Source organism: Tursiops truncatus, chromosome 11 (assembly GCF_011762595.2).
Source record: "Tursiops truncatus isolate mTurTru1 chromosome 11, mTurTru1.mat.Y, whole genome shotgun sequence".
Classification (NCBI taxonomy): Eukaryota; Metazoa; Chordata; class Mammalia; order Artiodactyla; family Delphinidae; genus Tursiops; species Tursiops truncatus.
The window spans coordinates 9,098,774-9,123,401 of record NC_047044.1 but is presented as its reverse complement, the minus strand read 5'-3'; the positions used below and the strand labels follow the sequence as shown (position 1 = coordinate 9,123,401).

Below are 24,628 nucleotides of genomic sequence, written 5' to 3'. Positions count from 1 at the left end.
GCCCCTATGTAAATGTCCCCAGTATAGTAAATATTCCAGAAATACTGGGTGGATTGTGGCAGATGCTGTTGCGGTTAACTGTCATAGGCTGACCTGGCTTGCTGAGGAGAGTGGCTACCAGCTTCCCTCCCTTATCGGTGTGATGGACCCCAGGGACTCGGGTTAGACAGAGGCGAGCTTTGCTAGCTCCAGAACGTGTGCAGTCTTTTAAAGTTGGCTGGTTAGCTTTAAGCACATAGCACTGTGATGAAAGGCAAAGGGATGATAGGGATGTCCACACCAGACCCCTCCCACGCTAATGACGATCAAGACATCTCTGCTCACAGGGTATCCAAGGGTCCACACGGTGTGCTGGGCTTGGCCTGCCCTCCACTGTCCTGAGTCCGGTGAGAGTAGCTCAGAAACCGTCATACAGCAGGTGGCTATGAGATCTGCTGGTCTGTAGTTACTGGGCCTGGGGATACGAAGATAAATAAGGCAGGTGTCCACCCCCACTGCATTTGCAGTCCTGAGTGGGAGAAGGAGCCTGTATCACTAATGTGATGTGTAAGGCACTCTGGTGTCAGTGTGTTGAGGGGCTGCAGATGGCCTAATTTGACCAGGTCAGTGGAGGCTTGCAGGAGGGGCTGGGGATCTGCTGTCATGGTGCTGGGAGGGAGTGCCAGGGACAAGATGGCAGAGCGCTTCGTGGAATGTCATCCTGAGGAGTTTCACCTTTGCTCCCCAGGTAGTGTGGTACCTTAAAAGGTCTTTTGAAGAAAAGATGAGCTTTTGAAGTAGCTTCAAAAGAACTTGGGCCCTTCACAGCCTGATAAAACAGCTCACGGGTCCTGTATGGCCTTGGGCAAGTCACTAACATCCCTAAACCTTGATTTTTCACTTAACGTCCCTGAACCTTGGTTTCCGCACCCGAGAGGACTCCCAGGAGTGTTGTTAGTTTTAAATGAACATGTTACACTCCTGGCCTGGTGTGGTTACCTCCAGCCATGAAGCTCCACCTTCAGTCCTGATGTGAATGAAGGCCTACGGTTCATTTCCTTAAACGTCACTGAGTAGCCCGTATGTGGCAGGCACTGTGTAGGTGCAGGGGACCCTGCCCTCGTGAAGCTTATGTTCTAGTGAGTGAGATAGGAAACAGAAAGAAGTACAGATTATATATGATATAATAATATCCAGGATATAACATAGGGGTGCTGCGAGGAAGAATAGGCCGGATTCACAGACAGCGGGGCGAAGGGCCTGTTTTAGACAGAGTGGTCGGGGAAGACAGTTGAACGTTTGATGAGATGAGGTGGGCGATGTGGGAGGGAGTATTCCTGTGTGAGGGAACAGGGGTGCAAGGCTCCCCTATTAGGGGAGCGTCAGGCTGGAGTGGAGTACGTTGGGGGAGTAGGAGAAGCCGAGGTCCGAGGGAGCCTTGTGGATCCTGATGTGAGCTTTGGATTCTGTGCTAAGTGTGATGTGAAACTCTAGGGTGGGTTTGAGTAGGGGCGTGAAGTGATCTGATTCGTGGCTGGAGAAAGAGCCTTCTGTCGAGCGGCAGGCGTTGGAGCGGCGAGAGTGGAAGCTTGGGGCCTGCTGCGTGCTGCTCCCCGTTGCCCAGGTGTGAGACGACAGAGGCTCGGTCAGAGTGATGGAAGAGGGGTGGTGAGAAGGACCCAGTTCTGGCTGTGTTTGGGGGGAAGAGCCGATACGGTTTGCTGACGGATCAAGTGTGAGGCGTGTGACAGAGGAAGAAAAGTCGAGAAGGACTACAGGGTTTCGGTTGGAACAACAGTGGTGCCGTTTACTGAGGTGGGGAGCCCTGGAGGAGGCGTGCCCTGGGGGCAGGGAGAATCAAGAGTTTAATTTTGCCTAAACTACTATTTACTTAATTATTTAAAAAGTCAACTTGAAATCAAATCTTTCCTGAGCAATTATATCTATGAAATCACAGGTCCTAGCCATATATTTTTCTTCTAATGTATGTTAAAATAAACACATAGCCTTAAAATAAAAACATCCTTTAGACCATCACCTACAACTGTCTCATATGCCGTCAGAATGTGGTCCAGCTGCTCCAGCACACGGTAAGCTCCACAATTATTAGTAGCCCCTTTAAAATGTATTAGTGCTATATTTGTGATGAAAACATAGAGAACCTTTGATGGAAACCCTAGTGAAAGAGGTGGGGGCCAGGAGTGGGGTCGGTCCCAGAGAAGCAAGGAAGGAAAAGGGGGTCATTCTGAAAGATAGAGATGGCAGGAGGCATCAGGGTGTTTTAGCCTTTTTGGAGAGAAAGAACTGCTGCCCCCACCCAGAGTCATCTTGCTGAGGGCATGATTCTCCCTTTCTGAGCTTCCTTTTTGCTTCTAAGGAATCCGGGTGCTTCCGCCACAAAAACACTCGGCCTTTTCATGCTATGATTTGATATTCAGGCTGTGGCCCGAACTTGGAATCATGCTTTTGTCTGTTTCTGCTGCCCAGGAGTTTGAGATGAGTCTCTGGGGACTTTTATGGACTACTTTTTTTAAAAATTAATTAATTTATTTTATATTTGGCTGTGTTGGGTCTTCGTTGCTGTGCTCAGGCTTTCTCTAGTTGCGGTGAGTGGGGGTTACTCTTCGTCGCGGTGCGCGGGCTTCTCATTGCGGTGCCTTGTTTTGTTGCGGAGCACGGGCTCTAGGTGTGTGGGCTTCAGTAGTTGTGGCTCGCGGGCTCTAGAGCACAGGCTCAGTAGTTGTGGCGCACGGGCTTAGTTGCTCCGCGGCATGTGGGATCTTCCCAGGCCGGGGCTCGAACCTTTGTCCCCTGCATTGGTGCAACCACTGCGCCACCAGGGAAGCCCTTATGGACTATTTTTATGTGACATGGTCACGTGTACATGAGGTGCTAATGCTGAAATATATGTGTGCAAGGTGTGACCCCCTTAATGGGTTAAATACAATTGAATAACTAGAGAAATTTATACCAAAATATGAATTTTGGAATCTCCCTCAGAAAATCAAGTTAAAATTAGGCTTTTCGAAACAGATTCTTTCTTGTGAGAAATGAGCTTGTAACCCGTCAAAGAGTTAAGTGAGCCATACTCACTGTTGTATGTGTTTATGAGGCTCTAAGCCTGAGGCTCCCCTTTCTCAGCTTCTCACGACTCATGTTCAGGCGCTAAGCACCGCTTGCTGCTGGTGCTGTGGGCCTGGCATTTGCGGGCGTGGGAGAAAGTGTGCATCAGTGCGTGCAGGGGTGGAGGGGTGGGTGGTTTGTGTGAGTAGAAAATACATGACCTTTCCGAAAACTGTTCAGAATCGTGGAGGAAGGAAGCAAGAGTGTTGGCAGTCTGGTGGGTTTTAATAGAATCAGCAATGAATGCTTGGTATGGATAATCCCCGATGGCGGTGGACAGAAGGGGGAGAATACAATTGAAGCTTAGCCGGCCACAGCAGGGTGAGAATGATTTGAGGGCCACTGCTGAAATCAGGGAGGACCAGATACTCTCCCACTCCCACACGGGTAGCACCTCCTGGAATTCTCTGGCAGCTTGTTACTGAATGTTTGAGCTGCTGTGGGGACTGCACTCTATGCAGGGCCGTCGCTGAAGGAGCACTCATGAGTATCTGAGAAATTGCCCGTATGTCATTGGGTCTAAGACACTATGGATTATAAGGGCACATCATTATTTTATATACTACTAAGAAAGAAAGTGCCCTGCTAATTAACTTGTAACACACTAACTTCAGCGATATTAAAAATGTTGAAAATACATGTCTTTGAATCGGTGAAATAAAGTAGCCAATTAACAATACCAGACTATAACCTGAGAGTTGCCACAAGTTGCCAAATAGTTAATAGCCAGTGAGTAGGTACCCAGAATGCACGGTGAGGCCACGGGATGCATTTCTCAGGGAAGGGGCCCCATGGCCTTGGGCAGTGTTTTCCCAGAACCTGGAACACATTCAGTGAGGTGGTCAGGTGTATGCCGATGTAAAACGCATCCTTACATGTGGAGGTTATTTGCTCTTTAGTTCTTTTTGAAACTTTCTGATGATATCAGGAGATAGACTTGGTTTGGTCCTAGTACGTATGTAACACCTTTCTGATTCTTGCTAATCTCCCTTTATTTCAACAGAGAGAACAGGGCTTCAGCTCAGAGTGCAGCAGCCCATGACTTAAGCTAGAATTTAATAACCTTGTTTTGTTTTCCTTTTTTATTACCATCAAGATTTGGCAGGTAATAATGGTTTTCCACTTATAATACTGAAGAGTTTATATTCAAAATGAAGTCATTTTAATAAAAGAAAAAATGGCAGATTAAAGAAAAAACATGAAATGGGTAATTTGTTGAAGATGGTGAGTGGATGGTTGAGGTTTGGGAAACACGGGCCTCTGGCACCAGTGGGATTTGAGCCGGGCTTTTGTGGGTGGATAGGACTTGGAAAGACAGAAAGGGGGAGGCTCTGCCTTACCGTAGATACTATTTAATATGCTCTTTGGGTAATTTTTTTCTAATTTCTTCTTTCTTTATTTAAATAGCAAGGCAAGTTGGCTAGAAACTCATTGTTTAAAGAATGTCAATGTGAAATAGGAGAACTTCACTCAGCAAGGTTCATATATAAATAGTTGGTTTGTTTTAAAGTATGTGCTTGTTTCTGTGACTGTACCTCTAGGGTCAGTAGCCTCTTTATTTGAGGTTCCAAAAATATATATGGCTTTTCAAGTATCATAAACCTTTGGCGGAGGTGTTACTTCCCTTCTGTGTTTGGTGCAGACACCTCCTGTCAGAAGCGGGTTAGCTTCCCACGCTTTTTCTTCTGGTCACAGTTTTTTAGAAGTCATTTGGAACACCCTGTAGCAGGCCTTATCTGTACAAGATAGACAGCTGAGTGAGATTGTTAATCTGTCAAAGGGTGAGATTCAAAACTATGTCAACAGGCTGGATGGCTGAGATGAAAGCATTAAGATATAATCCAACCGATATAAATTTAAGTTTAAAAAACTCCTCTATAGGGCTTCCCGGGTGGCGCAGTGGTTGAGAGTCCGCCTGCCGATGCAGGGGACACGGGTTCGTGCCCGGGTCTGGGAAGATCCCACGTGCCGCGGCGTGGCTGGGCCCTTGAGCCATGGCCGCTGAGCCTGCGAGTCCGGAGCCAGTGCTCCACAACGGGAGAGGCCACAACAGTGAGAGGCCCGTGTACCACAAAAAAAAAAAAAAAAAACTCCTCTATAGGAGTGTGGTTTTGGGGAACTGACTCAAGAGAACTTCAGAGGAAAAAGGCTTTGTTGTTTTAGTTGACAGTAAGTAGAGGCCAGATGCCCATCTTTTCTTTAAGTATATGAAGGCTGTTGATTTTTTGTGTTGATTTTGTATCCTGCCATCTTACTGATTTATTTTATTTGAGTTAGTTTTATTATTTATTCTTTAGGGTTTCCAAATACCATCACATCAACTGCAAATAGAGATGACTGTACGTCTTTTCCAAGTCGTATGCTCTCCTCCTTTTCTCTTGTCTAATTGCATGTGCTAACACCTCCAGTTCATTATTAAGTAATGGAGATTATAGGTATCCTTGCTTTGTTCCTGATCCTAATGCGAATGCCTTTTGTGTTTACCCACTAAGTAAGATGCTGGTATTAGGACTGACTGAAGTATATATATAATGGTACATTAAGAAAATATCCATCAATGACTGTTTCCTTAAGTGTTTTTATCAGAAATGGACAAACACTGCCCTTAAGCCCTGGAGTACTTACCCACTGACCTAAACACTGATTGCCAACTACTAAAACAATGCATTTCCAAAATATTACTAGCTCAACATTATGAAAATCCAATTTCAGAAAAAGCACTTAACACTGTAGAAGTATCCAGACACTAAGCATAAATACTTTCTGAAGAATAAGGTGCTTGTTAAGTAGGTTGACCACTGTCAGACACACAGTCTTTCTGGTTTGGGGAGCTTGCTGCACTCATGTCAGCTGGGCATGGCTGCAGCAGCCAGCGTGGCATCACCCGCTCCTGAGAGCAGCTTCGTGAGCTCCCATCGTGAAGTGCTTTTACATGAATTGTTCCTCTGCCACGACACACTGACGTGGCAAGTTCCTCAGTCATCCATTTGAGTTTGTATCCTTCCTTGTGAAAGACTAATGTACTAGTCTTTTTCATAGTGTATTTCTCAATGCCGAGTGGGCCCATAAGTTGCTTGGGTAATATTTTTTTTTTCTGGAAAGTATGAATTGATTGGAAAGATTTAAGTCCCTGAAAGCCTGTCTCTGTCCCTTGTGGGAGTTAGATAATGGCAGAGGAAGCACTGTGATTGCAGCATCGATGACAGGTTTTGCATCGTGGGTGACACATTCATATTGTTCATCTCATATTAGAGGACGAGTTCAATCCATCTTAATCTCAGTTTTAATCACAGACAGGATTCTAGAAAGTATAAATGTCTTCTCCTCCCATGCTTTAAAACAGCTGGGACATTTTGGGGTGCCAAATACTGGCTTCTTGGCCCATCTTTTCAGGACAGGGGACACTCATAGTTGGGGAGATGCTTTTGTGCCTCTGCCTTATCTTATGCTTAATTTCTTCCCAGTTGGAGGCAGGAGGCAGACCCTAGAAAAAGGAGTTTTTTGGGAAATTTACTTGCGAGGTTGCCTGAGACCTTTGTGAGGTCCTTGGTGATGGAGGTATATTAATCAGATCTAAGACATAGGGGATGATTGGCAATATCTGTTCCTTGAAGTATAATTCCTTGGTAATGAACTCCTTTCTGTGGCCTAAAAGGCCTTACACTGTCCTTACTTGGGCACACACGTGCGTGCATGTGTGTGAACGCAGGAGCAAGCCACTTTCCCCGCTGCTCACTACAGAGGCCACGCCAGCCTCACACTTCCTTAAACGTAAGTCATTCTATTTTCTACCTCAGGGTCTTTGCATCTGCTTGGAAGGCTCTTTCCCCACTTTCTGAAATGGCCACTGCTCCATAATCGTTCAGGTCTGTCTCAGAGGTCACCTCCCCAGAGAGGCTTCTTCTGACCACCTCATCTGAAAGAGCCCTCCCCACCACTGTCTGTCCCCCTACCCTGATGTATTTTCTCCATAGCACATTTCCTTGTCTAAAAGTGCCTTGTTTATTTATCGTATTACATGTTTGAAGTCTCTCTCCCTAGAAGGAAGTTTCAAGCCAGGACCCTCGGTTGTTTTCTCCACTGTGTCCACAGCACCTGGAGTAATGCCAGCCTGTTGTAAATGTTCAGTAAACATTTGTTGAATGAATATATGTATTAATCAAATATACTCTCATTGCATAATGTCATATGTGGATTCCAAAGACTGAAGTTCACACTTATGTTAAGAGAGACATTTTTGTTGCTTTAAAGTGAGACAGGTCAGGATTAAAACTAGAAACAATTTTGTGTTACTGTGAAGCAGTTATTGTTTTGTTTTGTTTTATTTCCCTGTAGCTTGACCTGAAAGAGTTAAATGCTCAGCATCATCGGGAGCTGAGCAGAATTTCAGCTCTTGTTGCCTTTTCCGTTAGTTTCCGTTAGTAGATTTTAGTCATATGTTCTGTTGTCAAAGACTGCTCGTAGGCATTGGTAGCTTTTTAGCCCTTGTGGTGAAGTTGTGTGAATTTTTAAAGTCCCATAAAGAAGACACAAGGACTTTTAAAGACATACCGTTTGATGAATTGCAAGATTCGATATAGTGAAGATGTCACATCTCCTCAGATTGATCTATAGATTTGAAACAATTCCAATCAAAATCCCAGCAGGATTTTCTTGTAAATACAAGCTGATTCTAAAATTTATATGGAAAGGTAAAGGAACTAGAATAGCCAAAACAGTTTTGAAAAAGAATAAAGTTAGAGGCATCACACCAACTGATGTTATAATGTAGATTTTAAATACAGATTAATAAAGCTATGATCATCAAGAGCTTTGAGTTGGTGGAAGGATAGACACATAGATCAAAAAAGGTAATTAAATGGAGAAAGGATAGTCTTTTTTTCTTTTTTTTTTTAAAGTAACCAGAAGTATTTAAAATACTCTTTTTTTTAAAAATTTATTTTTGGCTGCGTTGGGTCTTTGTTGCGGCACACAGGCTTTCTCTAGTTGCGGCGACTGGGGGGGCTGCTCTTCATTGCGGTGCACGGGCTTCTCACTGTGGTGGCTTCTCTTGTTGCGGAGCACAGGCTGTAGGTGCACGGCCTTCAGTAGTTGTGGCGCATGGACTCTAGAGCACAGGCTCAGTAGTTGTGGCACACGGGCCTAGGTGCTCTGCGGCACGTGGGATCTTCCCGGACCAGGGCTCGAACCTGTGTACCCTGCATTAGCAGGCGGATTCTTAACCACAGTGCCACCAGGGAAGTCCAGATAAAGGATGGTCTTTTCAACAAATAGTATTGGAAAAATTGGACATCCATTTGCCAAAAAAAAAAATTTACCTAAATCTCCTGCCTTATATAGAAATGAACTCAAAATGGATCACAGGTCTAAATGTAAAACTATAACACTTTTATTTTTTATTTATTTATTTTAAAATTTATTTATTTGGCTGTGCCGGGTCTTAGTTGTGGCATGAGGGATCCTTTAGTTAAGGCATGCAGGCTCTTAGTTGCAGCGTGCATGTGGGATCTAATTTCCTGACCGGGGATCGATCCTGGGCCCCCTGCATTGAGAGCGTGGAGTCTTAACCACTGGACCACCAGGGAAGTCCCTATAACACTTTTAGAAGAAAACAGAAGATATCTTGACCTGGGACTGGGCAAAGAGTTCTTATAGATGACATCAAAAGCATGAACCATGAAAGAAAAAAAATGATTAAATGGATTTCATCACGGTCCACAACTATTGAGCTCCCACGCCTCAGTGAGAGAGCCCGCGTGCTGCAAACTACAGAGCCCACGTGCTCTGGAGCCTGTGTGCCACAACTAGAGAGAAGCCTGAGCACTGCAGCGCAGAGACAGCTCACAGTAACGAAAGATCCCACATGCCTTAAAGATCCTGTGTGCTGCAACTAAGACCCGACACAGCCAAAAAAATAAGGAAAATCAATAAATATTTTTTAAAAAAGGATTTCATCACAAGTAAAAACTTTTGCTTTACAAAAGACACTCACTGGTAAGTGAATGAAATAGCAGGTAGAGACTGGGAAAAATATTTGCAAATCACATATGCAAGAAAAGACTTTTATCCAAAATATATGAAGGACTCTCAAAATTCAGTAGTTAAGAAAACAAACAACACAATTAAAACATAGGTATGAGACTTTGTAAAGAGACACTTCACCAAAGAAGATATGTGAATGGCAAATAGGCACATGAAAAGATGCTCAACATCATTATTAGCCATTAGGGAAATGCAAATTAAAGCTGTGATGAGATATCATTATACACTTCTTAGAATGTCTTAAAAAAAAATACCATGTGATGAGAATGCGGAGCAGCAAGAACGGTCGTGCGTTACCTGTGGGAGGCAAGTGGCGCGCCGCTCTGCAAAGCAGTTTGGCAGCTTCGTATGAAGTTAAACAGCAGTCTCACTCCTAGGTGTTTACCCTAGAGATATGAAAAGTTATGTTCACACAGAAACCTGCCCATGAGTGTTTATGACAGCTCTCTTCAGAATTGCCCAAAACTGGAAACAGCCCAGAGGCCCTTAAGGGGATGAATGGATAAACTATACTATGTCCATGTGACGGAATACTGCTCTACAATAAAAAGGGACCAACTGTTGATGCTCGCACCAGCTTGGATGAATCTCAAAGGCGTAATGCTGAGTGAGAGAAGCCAGTCTCAAAAGGTTATGTACTTAAAGACATAGAGTACAGTGGTGGTTGCCAGGGGCTGGAGGGAAGGGAGAATGGGGAGTTTTTGTTTACTGGGTATAGAGTTTCAGTTTTACAAGATGAAAAGAGTTATGGGGATGGATGGTGGTGATGGCTGCACAGCATTGTGAATATATTTAATACCAGGAAAATGTACACTTAAAGATGGCTTGAAAAATGGTTAAGATGGTAAAGTTTATGTTATACGTGTTAACCACAATAAAAAGAGGAAGAAAAAGGTTATGCATTGCATAATTTGATTTCTGGCATTCTTGAAAAGACTGTAGAGTGATGGGGCACAGGTCACTGGTTGCCAGGAGTTAGGGGAGGGTGTGGCTTCAAAGGGGCAGCATGAGGGGGTGTTTGGGGAAGATGGGCTGTTCTGTATCTTTATTGTGGCGGTAGTTACACAAATCTCTACGAGTGTTAAAACTCATAGTCATAGGCCTGGGGCTTCCCTGGTGGCGCCGTGGTTGAGAGTCCGCCTGCCAATGCAGGGGACACAGGTCCGTGTCCCGGTCCGGGAAGATCCCACATGCCGTGGAGCGGCTGGGCCCGTGAGCCATGGCCGCTGAGCCTGCGCATCTGGAGCCTGTGCTTCGCAACGGAAGAGGCCACAGCAGTGAGAGGCCTGCGTACCGCAAAAAAAAAAAAAAAAAAAAAAAACCTCATAGACCTGCCCACCAGAAAGGCAATTTTACTATATGCTAATTTAAAAATAAAAACAAACTCCCACACCCTGCTGAAGTTGCTCCAGGGTGCAAAGCACAAAACTAAAGCGCTGGAATAAATGCAGCATAAAAGCAATTGAAATGAAAAAATAAAAATAAAAAAGCTATGAAGTCACTCCCTGTCAGTATGTAAATAAACAAAAGATGAAATTTGCCACAAAAGCTAACCACAGGCTTTTTACATATCTGATTGCAAAAGCCTGTTGAAGTAGTTTTCACATCCTTTTTTGAAGTCTGTTACTGCTAACTTGTAAGAAGTTGTGCACAGTATTCGTGCTTTTTAAATTTTCAATAAAGCTTTCAATCCAAATTTTACTCTCCTTGCAGTTGAACTTTGATTTTCCCAGTTTTAGTTTGCTCTAGTTCAGCTTGGTGGGCACGGGAATGCCTTTGTGAACCAGTCAGGGCTCTCAAGTGGGGGCTGGGTGTAGGGGAGGCTTTCAGTGAGTTAGTGGATCACACCTGCGCCTTGTGTCAGGGTCGATTCTGGGGCTTAGAAAGTGCAGGTGCTCAGAGTGCCCCCCAAGGAGATTTAGGAAATTCAGAGTCTGTGTTTGGGCTGCCTCCTAGACAGCTCTGTGTATATGTGCGTGTGTTTGTGTTTAAAGCTCTGTCGTGGTTATACTGAACAGCCTGCTTTGAGATCCATGGGGTAGAATGGGAGTCAGACACAGGCAAGAGTGGGGGGCCAAGTGTAGTAGGGATACACAAGAGGGCTGGCAGCCAAGCCTGGGGAGGGGCGTCCTGAAGGAAGTCTTCCTGGAGGCGGTGACTCCCGAGCCAGAGTCCCGAAGGACATGGAGAATTATTAGACAAGGACAAGGAGGGTGTTCCACGCAGAGGGAAAGAGCGGGATGTGGACAGGGTACTGCAAGCATTTGGTACTAGTGGAGAAGCATATGGCAGGAGGGCAGATGGGAGAGGACACCAGGGTGGAGTGGGGACCAGGGCGTGGAGACCCCAGTGCCAGGAAGAGTGACTGAGGCTGAGCTTCTAAGTCAGTTTCTCTAGGTGTGGATCTGTGTTGCTTGAATCAGTCCCCTGGGAGGAGCTGTCTACACTGCATATATCCTGAGCCCCGCCAGGATCAGACATTCTGTGGGCAGGGCCTGGAAATCTGCAGTTTTAACCAGTGCCCAAGGGATTGGAGTCAGAGCCATTGCAGTGCAAGGTGGGGACCACCAAAGAGTTTTTATACGAGGAGTTTGCTTCACTTGTGTGTGTGTGTTTCACTCATGCTCCACAGCGTAGCGCACTCCTGGAGATCCCTGCTGAGCCTTGCATGTGGGAACTCTAGTCTTTTTCAGGTTTCCCGGGGAAGTTTGTGGATTAGCCATAAACCATGCAAACCCTTCTGCAAGTGTTTGTTCATACACGCATCATTGTTTTCCAGGAGGAAGTGGAACCCTCTGGGTGGGGCTCCGGGCCTGCTAGGTTTTTGTTGGGGAAGAAAAAGCAGATGAGGTGGGGTCTGCCCTGGGTGAGAAGGTAACACGCTTGGTTTCCTGGTGTCCTTCCTAGGAGCAGCAACCAAGCTGGACGGATGACCTGCCGCTCTGCCACCTCTCTGGAGTTGGCTCAGCCTCCAACCGCAGCTACTCTGCCGATGGCAAGGGCACTGAGAGCCACCCACCAGAGGACAACTGGCTCAAGTTCAGGTGAGGGTGCTGGCAGCGCTCTCCTGGGCACCAGAAGTAGGTTTGCAAGCAAGAGAAAGCAGTTTTGCAGGTGTTTTCCGTGGGGCTTCCTAGTGCGATATGGCCCACGAGAGGTGGTGTCTGCTGCTGTCCCTTCCACATCTAGACCTCAGACCAGCTGAAGGCCTGCTACAGGGGGCAGGGGTATCCTAGAAAGCCACGGCCGGAGTGCAATGATAGTCAAAGTGGGGGACCCACGTGGGCACCTGAAGCCACAGCTGCTGTGTCTTTTGTCTCCCCAATACCTTTCCTTTCTCCCCCTCACTCTGGAGCTGGCATCACTCTTCTGTGAGCCCCTGGTCTCAGGCCACCTCCTGCCCTCTCCCTCTGTCAGGAGTGAGAACAACTGCTTCCTGTACGGGGTCTTCAACGGCTACGATGGCAACCGGGTAACCAACTTCGTGGCCCAGCGGCTGTCTGCGGAGCTCCTGCTGGGCCAGCTCAGCGCCGAGCACACTGAGGCCGACGTGCGGCGGGTCCTGCTGCAGGTACGGGGGCTCGGGCTGGCTGGCCGTGGCTGAGTTCCCTGGGCCTCGGCCCTGCGACAGCAGAGCGTGCGGTTAGCCCGGGGCTGGTCTGAAGACCCCACTGGCTCCTTGTCTCTGCAGAAGAACCAGCTCTGGGAGCCTCTCCCAGCGGCAGGGGCAACCCGCTTCCCAGGTGCAGGGCCGGGCAGCCAGCAGCAGTCCTTCCCCACGCCTGGCAGGGTCGGCTCTGGACGAGGTGCTCCTGGGGAAGGGGATTCTGGACGTCACCTTGGACGTGGGGCATGGTGGCGGCTGCTGAGCCCTGGTAGAGACAAGGTCGTTGAGGGCGGCCCTCTCCCCCGCGTGGCTCAGGCACTCAGTCACTGGGCGCTCCCCAGGCCTCCTCGCTCCCGCTGGGCTTGTGCTGGTTTTGCCGCTTCTGCGTTTGTGCTTGCTGCTGTTCTGGAGTTTGTCCTCCTGGCATCGCCTTTTGGAAGCAAGTCCAGGGGCACTTAGTCTTAGATGAGAAGTGTGGATTCCTCTTCCTCGAAAACAGCGTTCCCAGCCATTTTCCTGCCTTGGCACCTGCGGGCCCGCGCGCCGGCCATGGCCTTAGGGCCCAGTGCCAGTGAGTCTCAGCTGGCGCCCTTGGGAAAGGCGGCAGCGTGAGCTGTGTTGAGGGGCCTTCAGGATGTGGCAGTGACACTAGCTGTCACTGACCTAGACTTAGTCTGAGCCGGGCGCTGGGTGCTCAGGGCGGACACCCTCAGTCACTGTCAGAACAGCACTTCCTCTGAGGAGGCTGCGCTGCCTGGCCGGCAGGTGCCAAGCTGGCCGTCACCCTCAGGCAGCCTGACTCTGAGCCTGTGCTCCCCACCTCTCTGCCGCGTCCCGCCTCTCTGGTCACTCTGCACTGCCACCTGGAAGGCACCAGCCCCACGGGGCCATCTTCATCAGACCTTGCTCTGCGGGAGCAGCAGTGCCTGGTGGTGCGCTGTGCGAAGCCCCATCACATGGTAACCTGCAGTTGATGCAACTTGTTGCCGTTAATAGCATTTCAGCCTCAGATGACAGTGGTGTTTGAATTGGCCTTTGCCGCCTTGTCCTCTGCCTCCAGGCCTTCGATGTGGTGGAGAGGAGCTTCCTAGAGTCCATCGATGACGCGTTGGCAGAGAAGGCGAGCCTCCAGTCCCAGCTGCCTGAGGTAACGTCCCCAGCCTGTGCCCCACGAGCAGCAGATCAAGGTCCAGCTTTGCTAGGAGCAAGGACTCATCTGCCATGTCCGTCCCAGGCCATTGATACAACTGGGCCAGAGCGGCAGGCGTTAGGGGACAGTTTCTGATGGGATGCAGGTGGCAACGGGTCTGCCCTCCTAGGGCCCTCCTTGGCTGGCTACGAGCAGCCATACTCTGCGACTCCACTTGGGGTGGGCATAGGGTGTGAGAGAAGCTCCTTCCAGGTCGGTCCTCGGCCCGAATCTGTCCAGGCCTCGTCACCTGCCTGCTCACGTCATGCGCAGGTACCTTCAGGGCCGACGGGACGAGTTAGGTCACGCCTGGCTCTCCTGAAAGAAGCCTGCCCTGGGGCTGCAGCCAGCTTCCTTCCCGGCCGGGCCTCAGATGCTCTGTCTTTAAGGGAGGGGAGGTTGGTGAGATGCTCTCCAAGGCCCTGGCCCGCTCTGACTGCCGGTGATGGCTTCTAGGGCGCCCCTCAGCACCAGCTGCCCCCTCAGTATCAGAAGATCCTCGAAAGACTCAAGACGTTGGAGAAGGAGATTTCGGGAGGAGCCATGGCCGTGGTGGCGGTCCTTCTCAACAACAGGCTCTATGTCGCCAATGTCGGTGAGCCACCTGCCTGTCCCAAGGCGGGAGAGCAGGGGAGAAGGTCAGCCTCGGGATCCGTGTGTCCTTTGGGCCGTCTGCTTCCCAGACACGGAAGACCTCCACCTCGAGCGTCCTGAGACCACTAAGTGTTTCCCGTTAACTCCATAGGACGTCTCAGTCCCAGGCCGGGGCATTTGAAGTACCTGCTGAGAGGCTGGTGTCTCGGCTTGAGTCCCCCCTGTGCCCCTAACTGGCTTGTGGCCTTGGGGAGTTGTGTCCCCTCTCTGGGCTACCTCAGTGGCTTCCTTGTCTAGAAGAAGTTGCCCGGCTGTGGAAGACCCACTTGGCATGAAGGGCGGCAAGATGGGCTGGCTGTGGGCTGGAGGGTGAGAGGTCACAGGGACGTTTGGATTTGTAGGTGAAGGGCCATGTTCGGCCTGAGAAGGCGGTGCCCTCAGGGTGCAGTTTACTGCAGGGGCTCTGGAGAGACCCCACTGATACAGTCCCTCTTCTCTTCCTCCTTTCCTTAAGATTTCGTTACGGAAAAAATTCAAAACTGTAATAAACAGCAGAGTGAAGAGCATTTAATGAACTGCTGTGTGCCCATCCCCCAGCCCCAGCATCCTCCCCCGGCCAGCCTCACTCATCTACAGCCCTCTGTCCCCGCGTTGTTGTTAAGCAAACCCAGACGCTGTGTCGTGCTATCTGTAAATACTGCAGTGTGGCTCCTTAGAGAAAAGGTCTCGTTAAAATCCTAATCATAATTGTCCTCGGATGTCACTGGAAAAGTTTAACCTACTTCCTTAATATTATCAGCTCTCCCTGACTGGTGACTGGCTCCAGTGGTCTGAGCCTATTTTCTTTGCTCATTTCAAGGACTTCCATGTGTGAGATGCTTGCCTTTTCTCTCTTTTCTCAACGTGTCCCGTTCTTCACTGTGCTCTCAGCCTTTGCTCAGCTGCTCGAATTCTTCTGCAGGTACGAACCGTGCGCTTTTATGCAAATCCACGGGGGACGGTCTTCAGGTGACACAGTTGAACGTGGACCACACCACGGAGAATGAGGATGAGCTCTTCCGGCTCTCACAGCTGGGTGAGTGGGGGGGCGGGGCCTGGTGGCTCACCCTGTGCCTTCTGTTGGTCATGTAGAGAAAGGCATGAAGTGAACGGGCTGTGACCTTGGGCTTGGGACCAGCCTGCCTGGGGTTGAATCCCAGCTCTTCCACTTACTAGTTGGTGATTTTGGAACTTACTCAAGTTTTCTGTGCCTCAGTTTCCCCTTCTGTGTAATGAGGATAATAGTAACACTTAACCTCAGGGTGTTGTGAGGATTGAAAGAGTTATTACATGTGAAATGCTTCCAGGAGTCTCTGGTATGCACTGTTATTGGTGGAGACTGAGAGGCCAAAGAGGTCCTGGGGCTCCAGCTGCCGCCATGGCCACCCCCTCCCTTCCCTGTGAGCCCAGGCTGCAGAGGGAGCTGAGCTGGGCGGTGCTGGATCTGCTGTCCCGTAGGGGAGGACTCTGAGCCACGGGTGTTCTGATGGGGATGGGGGCTGAGGACACTGGGGGACTTTGGGCTAACTGCCCTCCAAGGTGCCAGCTATGATTTCACTTCCTGTTCAGTGCCTTGTTTTTGTGGATATGTCTGTATCCCCTTCTTTTGGTTCTTCTTTATGAACAAACTCTGAGGTTGTCGTGTTGTTCTTCCTCTGGTAGGTTTGGATGCAGGAAAGATCAAGCAAGTGGGCGTCATCTGTGGGCAGGAGAGCACCAGGCGCATTGGGGACTACAAGGTCAAATACGGCTACACTGACATCGACCTACTCAGGTGAGTGGCCGGCCTAGCTGCCCCTATTTGTAAGACCAGAGGCCTGGGGCAGATGCAGATTGTAGGCTCTAGGGACAAAAGGTACAGTTGAGGTAGTTTGGAGCCCAAGGAGATGCTTTCATTCTCCCAGAGAGGTTGGTGTGGGGCAGGCCCTGGACCCAGCAGGCAGTAGGCCAGGAGTTGGGGTCCTGTAGAGCTAGGCTGGCAAGGGGTTAGGTGGGGAGCTGGGCCAAAGCCAAGGGCAGCAACCAATGCCATAGGGCCTGGCAGGAGAGGCCAGAGTTGGCATGAGCTGCCTGGTGTGGATAGAGACAGACCGAAGGCCTGTTGGTCGGTATTGTCATGACTGGGGCCAGGGCGGGGCTGCCAGATGGATTGTCCCTTCTGGATGCCACCCACTGCTCATAGCAAACAGACGATGATAATAACGTGAGCCTTCATCCAAGCCCATGCGCAGTTTTTTACATCCATTCTCTTATTCAGTCCTCGGGCCCTATGAAGTGGGTGCTTTTATTGCCCCAGAGGTATTTTCATATGAGGAAACTGACACATGCAGACACTAGGTAGCCTGCCTGGTCTCAGGGCTAATAGTGGGCTTAGGCAAGACTTGAAGCCAGGCAGGCTGAATTCAGAGCTTGTGTCCTGAACTACGGCGGCCCTGTATGCGACAACACTGTGTGTGTGTGTGTGTGTGTGTGTGTGTGTGTGTGTGTGTGTTGCCCACCTTGTGTCTTAGAAAACATGTGTTACAGCTCCTTACCCTCACAAGGTTTAAATAATTACATTTGGAACCTTTTGTCTCTAATTTGTCGGGTTCTGTTTGCTTTATGGAAAGGTCCATCTGTGGTTTAAAACAATTCAAACAGTGCCCAGGATATGCAGTGAAAAGTGAATCTTCCTCCCACCCCAAGCCCAGACTCCTTCCTCAGAAGCTGCTAGTTTCTGAGGTATCCTGCCCTGGAGTTTCTGTGTACGTGCGCACATGTGTGTGCGCGCCGCATGCACTGTGCATGGCGCGTGCTTGTTGGGGGTGGGGAGGGAGCAAGTTGCTTTTTCAAAACACCCACAAATGCTAGCATTCCGCGCCCAGTGTTGTGCACCTCACTTTTTTCAGTCTAGGCACCCACTCCTCCATTCCTGCACACCTACAGTTTAGGCTGGCAGCATTCTTGGTAACAGTTGCTAGGATTCCAGTGTGTAGCTGTCAGCACTCACCTAACCCGCCCCTACTGATGGACCGACCTTCAGGATGTTGCCAGACTCACTCTTTCAAATCCTGTTGCCGGGAACATCTTCTTATCGTTGCCCTGGGTGCATGTGTGCATGTTGGAGCTTCCCTACATTGACCAGCTCTGATGGTGCATCAGTTCATAGTCCCTCTGCAGCTAGAGTGTATGTGGGGCCTGGGTCAGCTTGGAGGAGCCCAAGAGGAGTGGGCTTTTAAAAGAGAACCCATCCCTCTGGCTGTCCCACCCTCCCCCTGCCACCCCCCAGCTCTGTGGACAGGAAATGTGGAGTGGGACCAGGATTGGGCATTTGACCTTGGCCGTTGTGACCCCAGCCTCGCCCTGGCTTTCCTGGCCCTCTGAGCTTTATTTTAAGAGCTGCCCTCAGAAGACAGGTCTGTTTTTCTGGTTTTCTCTCTCCTCTCTTTCTTTTCCTCTTGTCAGATGTGTGTTTTATTTTACATTCTGGATGTAGATTCTTCTCACCAGAATAAATGTCCCCAGGGGGCCATTCCAAGCACAGCTGTGCCCTCTGCTCTCTTCCCACAGCGCTGCCAAGTCCAAGCCCATCATCGCGGAGCCTGAAATCCACGGTGCACAGCCCCTGGATGGGGTGACTGGCTTCCTGGTGCTGATGTCTGAGGGGCTGTACAAGGCCCTGGAGGCAGCCCACGGGCCTGGGCAGGCCAACCAGGTGAGCTGGGCCCGAGCAGAGCTTGGCTGGCCAGCCTGCAGGGTGGCATGCTCCCCAGAGCTCTGATTCTCACATGCTCTCACCAGACATCTTCTCTGGGTTCAAAGTTGGGGGAAGAAAAAGCCCAGAGTTCCAAGAACACCCATCCTACCCAAAAGCTTTGCTCATCTGGGCTTGAAGCAGTGCCAGTCCCTAGGGTCCTGAGCAAAGCCTAAGGGAAGAGGGTGAGGGAAATGAATTTCCACAGGCACACGTGGCTCTGGAGACTGGGAAGGGCCCGGGTGGGCCGCGGAGGAAAGCCCAGCAGGAGCGCGGCCTGGTACATAGAGCGCCGGCCACGGAGTCATGCGGCCCGCCCAGTCCCGCTCCACTGCCTCCGTCGCTTCCCTCTTTGAGCTGCAGATGATACACAGTTCATTCCTTGTTTCTGAGATGGGGATGATGACTTCTGCCTTTGCGGGGTTGTGATGAAGGCTGGGCGTGGTAGACACGGGTTCTCAGCCAGGGGGAGCTGCTGCTTTTTCCTACACCTTGGGATTGCACGTGTCAGACCAGTCGTCAGTGAAGCGGGACTAGGAGGCAGTCACATTGAGGATGACCTTGAAGGGAAGCTGCCTTTACCTGACCTGGGCTTGCTGGGTCAGTCAGAGAAGTTCAGCTTGTGTTTCTCCTTCCATCTGTGATTCTGGTGAGAAGGTAACCTTTTCTGCTCTGTCCTAATTAAAAATAATGAGGGCAAGTCTTAGGCGCCTCACTGTCTCCTAATACCTGTGTTCAAGGTTTTTCATCCATTTTATCTCATTCCTTCCAGTAGCCTTATAACATGGTGGGGGCAGGGGCTCACTGCCATGTCAAGCTAGGGAACTTGGGGCTCACAGAGTTCAGGGTCTTGCCTGAGGTGACAAAGCTGGTCAGTGCTGGAGCTGAGCCCCCCGGACCGGGCCCAGGTCATTTCCCGTTACCTGTCCCTGCCCTCCTACCTCCAAGAGACTGCAGCCAGCCATCACGTAGAGGATTTTGTGTTTATATTTTTTATCTTACCATAAATGTGATCTTTTTTTCCTTTCTTTGCTCTTCGTGATAAGACTATCCAGTGGCTTCTACTGGGTTCTAGAATACACGGGACAGTGGACTTCTCTGAGGGCATAGACTCTCTCTTCATCCTGACATATCATCTCCTACAATAAGTTTGTTCCAGGAAGGAAAGCCGACAGTTTGTACTGAGCTTAAAGTGCCCTCACGTCCATTATGTTGTTTAATCCTCACTGCAACGCAGTGAGGTGGATATTCTCCCCCATTTCTTTGGTGTGTGGAAGCCAAAAATCAGAGAAATCACAAGGTCACACCTTTTCTAATGAGAAAGTTCCAAAAGAATTATCCTGAATACCTTGAGAAGCTCAGGTTGCAGGCTTGGCCGGTGGGGACGTCCACTTGCTTGGCTGGTGACCCCTAAGTGTCCTGATTCGGCTGTGAAGGTGTGGCCTACACTCCCTGGGCCCCCTCGTTCCTCACCAGGTTTGTGCTCCCGTTGCCCCCAGGAGATTGCCGCCATGATCGACACGGAGTTCGCCAAGCAGACGTCCCTGGATGCAGTGGCCCAGGCCGTGGTGGACCGGGTGAAGCGCATCCACAGTGACACCTTCGCCAGTGGCGGGGAGCGTGCCAAGTTCTGCCCAAGGCATGAGGACATGACCCTGCTGGTGCGGAACTTTGGGTACCCCCTGGGAGAGATGAGCCAGGCCGCACCCACCCCAGCCCCAGGTATGTGTGCCGCAAGCCCGTGCCCGAGGCCGTCCGGGGCTGGGGTCGGGGCAGAGCGGCGAGGCCACGGCCTTGCTGCCTGGGGCGGAGTGGAGTCGGGAGGCCTGGCTTTGAGCAGTTCCAGGCCGGGCCCTGACTTTAAAGCTGTCTGAGCTGTGCTTATTTTTCCCCTTTTGTCTGTGAAATGAGGCCAGTACCACCTGCCCTGGCCTCCTTTGAAAGACCTGAGTGCACGGGAAGCACTTTGCAGCACCACGGGCCACATCGCGGGCCACATCGCGGGGACAGCGGCAGCTGCGGGCTCGGTGCCTGCTGTGCGCCAGCCACCTCGCCCGCATATTTCCTTTCGTCCTCATTAACAACCCTTTTACAGAAAGGAAACTGAGGCCCTAGAAGGAAGGGACCTAGCCGAGGTCGGGCATGTCAGAGGTGAGGGAGAGACGCTTTACTCTCCACCTTTTAATTCTAAATCATGTTGCCCAGGAAGAATTACTCTTTTGTTCTCCCTCCCAGTGCTGCTTTAGTGTCAAGACCAGCAGTTCCTGGGGCTGCATTTCTTTTTCTTTTTTTCAAACAAGCAAGCCCTAGCACTCAAGCATCAGATGGATTTGTTCTCCCACGGACACCGGGGTTACTGGAGTTTCTCTAGCTTGTTATTGCAGCCGTATTTTTGTTGGGCCAACCTCAACTAGGAGCATACTTAGCCCTTGGGTTAAAGCACCGTGGGAAGCCAGGCAGTAACCCTTTCGTTGAGGCAGCTCAGCACTTCTCTTCCTGCTTTGAGCACCAGCAGTGCTTTGCTGCTGCGCGGAGGCCCCTGCCTGGCCCGGAGGAGTCTCTGCCACGGGTACTCCTTCGCTGTCCTAAGGGGCAGAGGGTCAAGCTAGGGGATCCGAGCCGGGCCACCGCCTACCTTCTCAGGCCCTGGAGCGGCCCTGTTGCTGCCACCCCAGGGTCCCCCCGAGCCACACCCTGTAGCCCACCACTCTCTTCCTCCCACAGCTGCAGGAGGACGCGTGTACCCCGTATCAGTGCCTTACTCAAGCGCCCAGAGCACCAGCAAAACCAGCGTGACCCTGTCCCTCGTCATGCCCTCCCAGGGCCAGCTAGTCAACGGGGCCCACAGTGCCTCCACCCTGGACGAAGCCACTCCCACCCTCACCAAGTAAGCGGCCACCCCCAGCCCCAGCCATCTCAGGCCTGCTTCCTGGGCACAGCCCTGGGTCCCTGGACAGGAGTGGCCGTAGGGCCACGTCCTGTGCCTGAGGAACCTTGGATGAGACGCCCTGAGATGTGCTGGGGTCTTGTTCCTCTCAAATCCCCCAGTTCCATCCCTGGGGAGGCCTCCGTAGCCTCCCAGGTGGGACTGCAGGTTCCAGCAGCTCCTTGAAGCGGGAAGGGAGGGGGTGGAGACAGGCAGCTCGCGCTGACAGCCTGCTGCTCCTTTCTGCTTGCAGGTGCCATGTATTCGTTTTCATTTAATGGGAAGGTTGTCCTTTTGTTCTTTTCTCTTCTCCCGTCTTGGAGTGTGTGATTTGGGGGGCCTCCCCCATGGTATCTGTGCTTGTGGGACATTGTTTGGCCTGTGCCGGCTTATGAGAGCCAGTGCTCTCTGACTGAAGCGTCAGATTTTAGCTTTGAAGCGAGTTCTCTAGTTTCAGGCTGGGGGAGGGGTGGAGGCAGCAGGGGGTCTGGAGCCTGGGGGTGTGGTGGGCGGGCCCCCTCCTCACTCCTGGCAGACCTGCCTGACAGGTCGGGTGTCTGCCTAGCCCCCTCCACGTCTGGGGAATGTACCCCCACCTGCCACACCAGGGGGCTGGGCTCTGGTTTCCACATTCCAGCCCTGCACAGAATAATAGAGGTGCCCCACCCAGCCCACTCAAGATCTGGCCGGTTGGAAGGGCCACCGGGAAGGTTTCCCTGTGCCTCGCAGGGGCCTTTCCTGCTCCCTGCCCCCAGGCTGCTGCCGCCTCCCCTGTGGGCTGGAGGGGCCTGCCGGGCAGCTGAGTGTTGGGCATCCTAAGCATTGTACGGGTGGCCTCCCCACCCCTGCAGGGCTGCTCAGAGGAGCCACCAGCTGTGTCCACAAAGGCAGGGCGTGTAGCAGCCATCCCAGACCAGGCAGGAGAACCAGCCATTCTTCTGTGCCTCCAGCTCCCTGGGTCCCTCCGTCCTGCGTCAGAGCTTAGTTGCCCCCACCCCCACCCCGCTGCCGGGCTGGCCCAGCTCTGAGTGCTGAGAGTGTGCAGGACAGTGGGTTAGCAGGTAATTCCCAGATGTTACAGGCTGTGTGGCAGAGGGTGGGTGCCCGGGGAGCTCTGGGAACATGGGGGGCCTGTCCCCACCCAGCTTGCGAGAGAAACGAGGAGGAGGGAGTAGGGAGGTTTTCCGGGAGAAGAGCCCTGGCCTGCCTGTGACCAGTGGGGTTTGGTCTGGGATGGATTTGGAGAGGTTGGAGTGGATGGTGCCCAGCTCGGCGCCGCTCCGCGGGTGGCAAGTTCTGCATCCTACGCAGTAGCCGCTAGCCACGCGGATTATTGAGCACTGAAGTGAGGGTTCCATTTTATTTCATTCTAGTTAATTTAAAGAGCTGCATGTGGTTAGAGCTTCAAAAACACATTTGACTTTTCCTCTGCCCCGAAGGACATCTGGCCGGCTGGCCCTCGTGGTTGCCTTTGTGGCCTGTGCCCTGAGGGGCTGGCCAGACGCCACGGCCCATCACTGATTTGCCCCTGTTGTGCTCCCAGCCAGAGCCCGACCCTGACCCTGCAGTCCACCAACACGCACACCCAGAGCAGCAGCTCCAGCTCTGATGGGGGCCTTTTCCGCTCCCGGCCTGCCCACTCGCTCCCGCCCGGCGAGGATGGCCGCGTCGAGCCTTACGTGGACTTCGCGGAGTTCTACCGCCTCTGGAGCGTGGACCATGGCGAGCAGAGTGTGGTGATGGCGCCGTAGCCCGGCCGCGGAGTGCAGCCTGAGCAGGACCTTGCCTGGGGACGGGGCCCAGCTCCGGCAGGACGGGCCTTTTCCTGCCATTTGCCTGTGCCCCAGGGGCCAGCAGGGCCTGGTGCTCAGCCTGCATCGTACTCTCACTCCACAGCCTGTGGTGCTGTAGAGAATGTTCTCTCAGTGCACCAACGCAGACCGGACCCCTTGCCACGGCGGCAGCACAGGGGCCGGAGGCTCAGTCCCCCGGCAGCCTCAACCACGACCATGGCTGTTTCTCAGAACAAGGGGCACAAGGGCGGCAGCCCACAAGCCCCGCGAGTGGCAGCCACTGCTTTCCCAAGGCCACCCCCTTCCCGACACCATCTCCCCTGGTGGAGCCTGTGGCCACTGCTAGCACCCCCTCGCCCCTGGGGGGTGGTTCTCGCCTTCTCCAGCCGGCCTCCAGAGTGGAACCCCAGTTGGCGTCTGCACCTTCGAGGCCTGCACCCGTCCCTGGGCCCCGTCCCTAGGCCTCTTTGGGCTCAGGGGCACTGGGATGGCTGCAGAGAGGGCAGTCAGGTGGAAAGGAACCGGAGAGAACTGGTCCAAGAGGAGCACTGGTCCTGGAGCCCACCAGAGTGGGCAGGCTGGGCAGGGCTGGCTCCCCAGGGCCGGGTGAAGAGGGGAGGTGTGCCCGGCCTGAGTGGGGGCAGGGGCCGCCCTTGTCAGGCCCCTCCGGGAGTGGCGAGGCCCTGAATCGGGGTGAGCCAGTTCTGCTCCGCTTTTCCCCGCTGGAGCTGGGGAGGGCCCCAGGGTGGGAGCTGCTAAGACTGCAGTCTTAACCACTGACTGTGAGTCTCTGCCAGCTCTACGGTAACAGACAGGTCTTAGGCCAGGCCTCGGGGCTCACTGGAAACAGAGAACAGTGGAGAATGGTTCCAAAAGGTCCTGGAGACCTGCTGCTCTGGGTGGTCGAGGGCTTTGGAGACGTGCACTGTTTTTACAGACACTTAGGGTCGGGATCAGGCCAGCCCAGGCCCTCAGTGAGACCATTTCATGCATGTTCTCTGCGTTCAGTGGGGAAGGGGTACCACCAGGGCTGTCAGCTGGAATTGCCCTTCGTATTTTCAGAGGAGGAAGCAGGCTCAGGAGACTCTCACCTTGTCCAAGTCACGCAGTCAGTGGTGGAGCAGAACTCAAACTTTCTTGTCAGTCTCTGAGGCCCCCCTGGGTTCTTGCCAACACCCCCCCACCTGGTGCCCAGCCTCCTGCCCCATGATGCCCCAGACACAGCTCACCAGGGACTGGCTGCTGTGCACGGCCTCCAGTGTGCTTCGACTCTGAAAAGTCGAAGGCCAGTTCCAAGGTCCCATGTGGTCCAGGAACATGTTTTCCTGTGGCAGGGCGGGGCCCATTGTGGTGCCGGTTTCCGAGGGGAGCCGCGGCATGAGCAGAGGAAAAGCGGATCTCGGCAGAGGGCCCTGACCCCCCTCCACTACGAAGCCATCTCCTTGTGCAGGTGAGCAGATTCAAAATCAGTCACAGAGGCTTGGGCACAAAGGGATCCTCTTCCGAGAACGTCTCTCTATGCTGTTTGGTCTCTAGAGATAGAATCACTTTTTTACGTCAGTAAAGAGATAATAAAGGGTGGTATAATGTGTCGTGCTGTTAA

The 24,628-nt window shown here is 51.8% G+C and overlaps 1 protein-coding gene across 4 annotated transcripts in view; it reads left to right on the top strand.

Moving 5' to 3' along the window:
• Positions 1 to 24,628, top strand: part of TAB1 (TGF-beta activated kinase 1 (MAP3K7) binding protein 1) — a 26,338-nt gene extending 1,710 nt beyond the window's left edge. Inside the window, exons 1-11 of one of the 4 annotated variants that reach the window (XM_033866012.2) lie at positions 5,214 to 9,774; positions 12,052 to 12,188; positions 12,562 to 12,715; positions 13,812 to 13,898; positions 14,397 to 14,535; positions 15,496 to 15,609; positions 16,236 to 16,347; positions 18,123 to 18,267; positions 19,806 to 20,028; positions 21,031 to 21,193; positions 22,672 to 22,918. In XM_033866012.2, coding sequence (XP_033721903.1) covers positions 9,643 to 9,774; positions 12,052 to 12,188; positions 12,562 to 12,715; positions 13,812 to 13,898; positions 14,397 to 14,535; positions 15,496 to 15,609; positions 16,236 to 16,347; positions 18,123 to 18,267; positions 19,806 to 20,028; positions 21,031 to 21,193; positions 22,672 to 22,753 — 1,488 coding nt within the window. In that variant the 5' untranslated portion in view covers positions 5,214 to 9,642 and the 3' untranslated portion in view covers positions 22,754 to 22,918. Of the gene's footprint in view, positions 1 to 5,213; positions 9,775 to 12,051; positions 12,189 to 12,561; positions 12,716 to 13,811; positions 13,899 to 14,396; positions 14,536 to 15,495; positions 15,610 to 16,235; positions 16,348 to 18,122; positions 18,268 to 19,805; positions 20,029 to 21,030; positions 21,194 to 22,671 lie in introns of those variants that run through there. The other 3 variants (XM_033866013.2, XM_033866010.2, XM_033866011.2) reach the window with 3 other exon arrangements.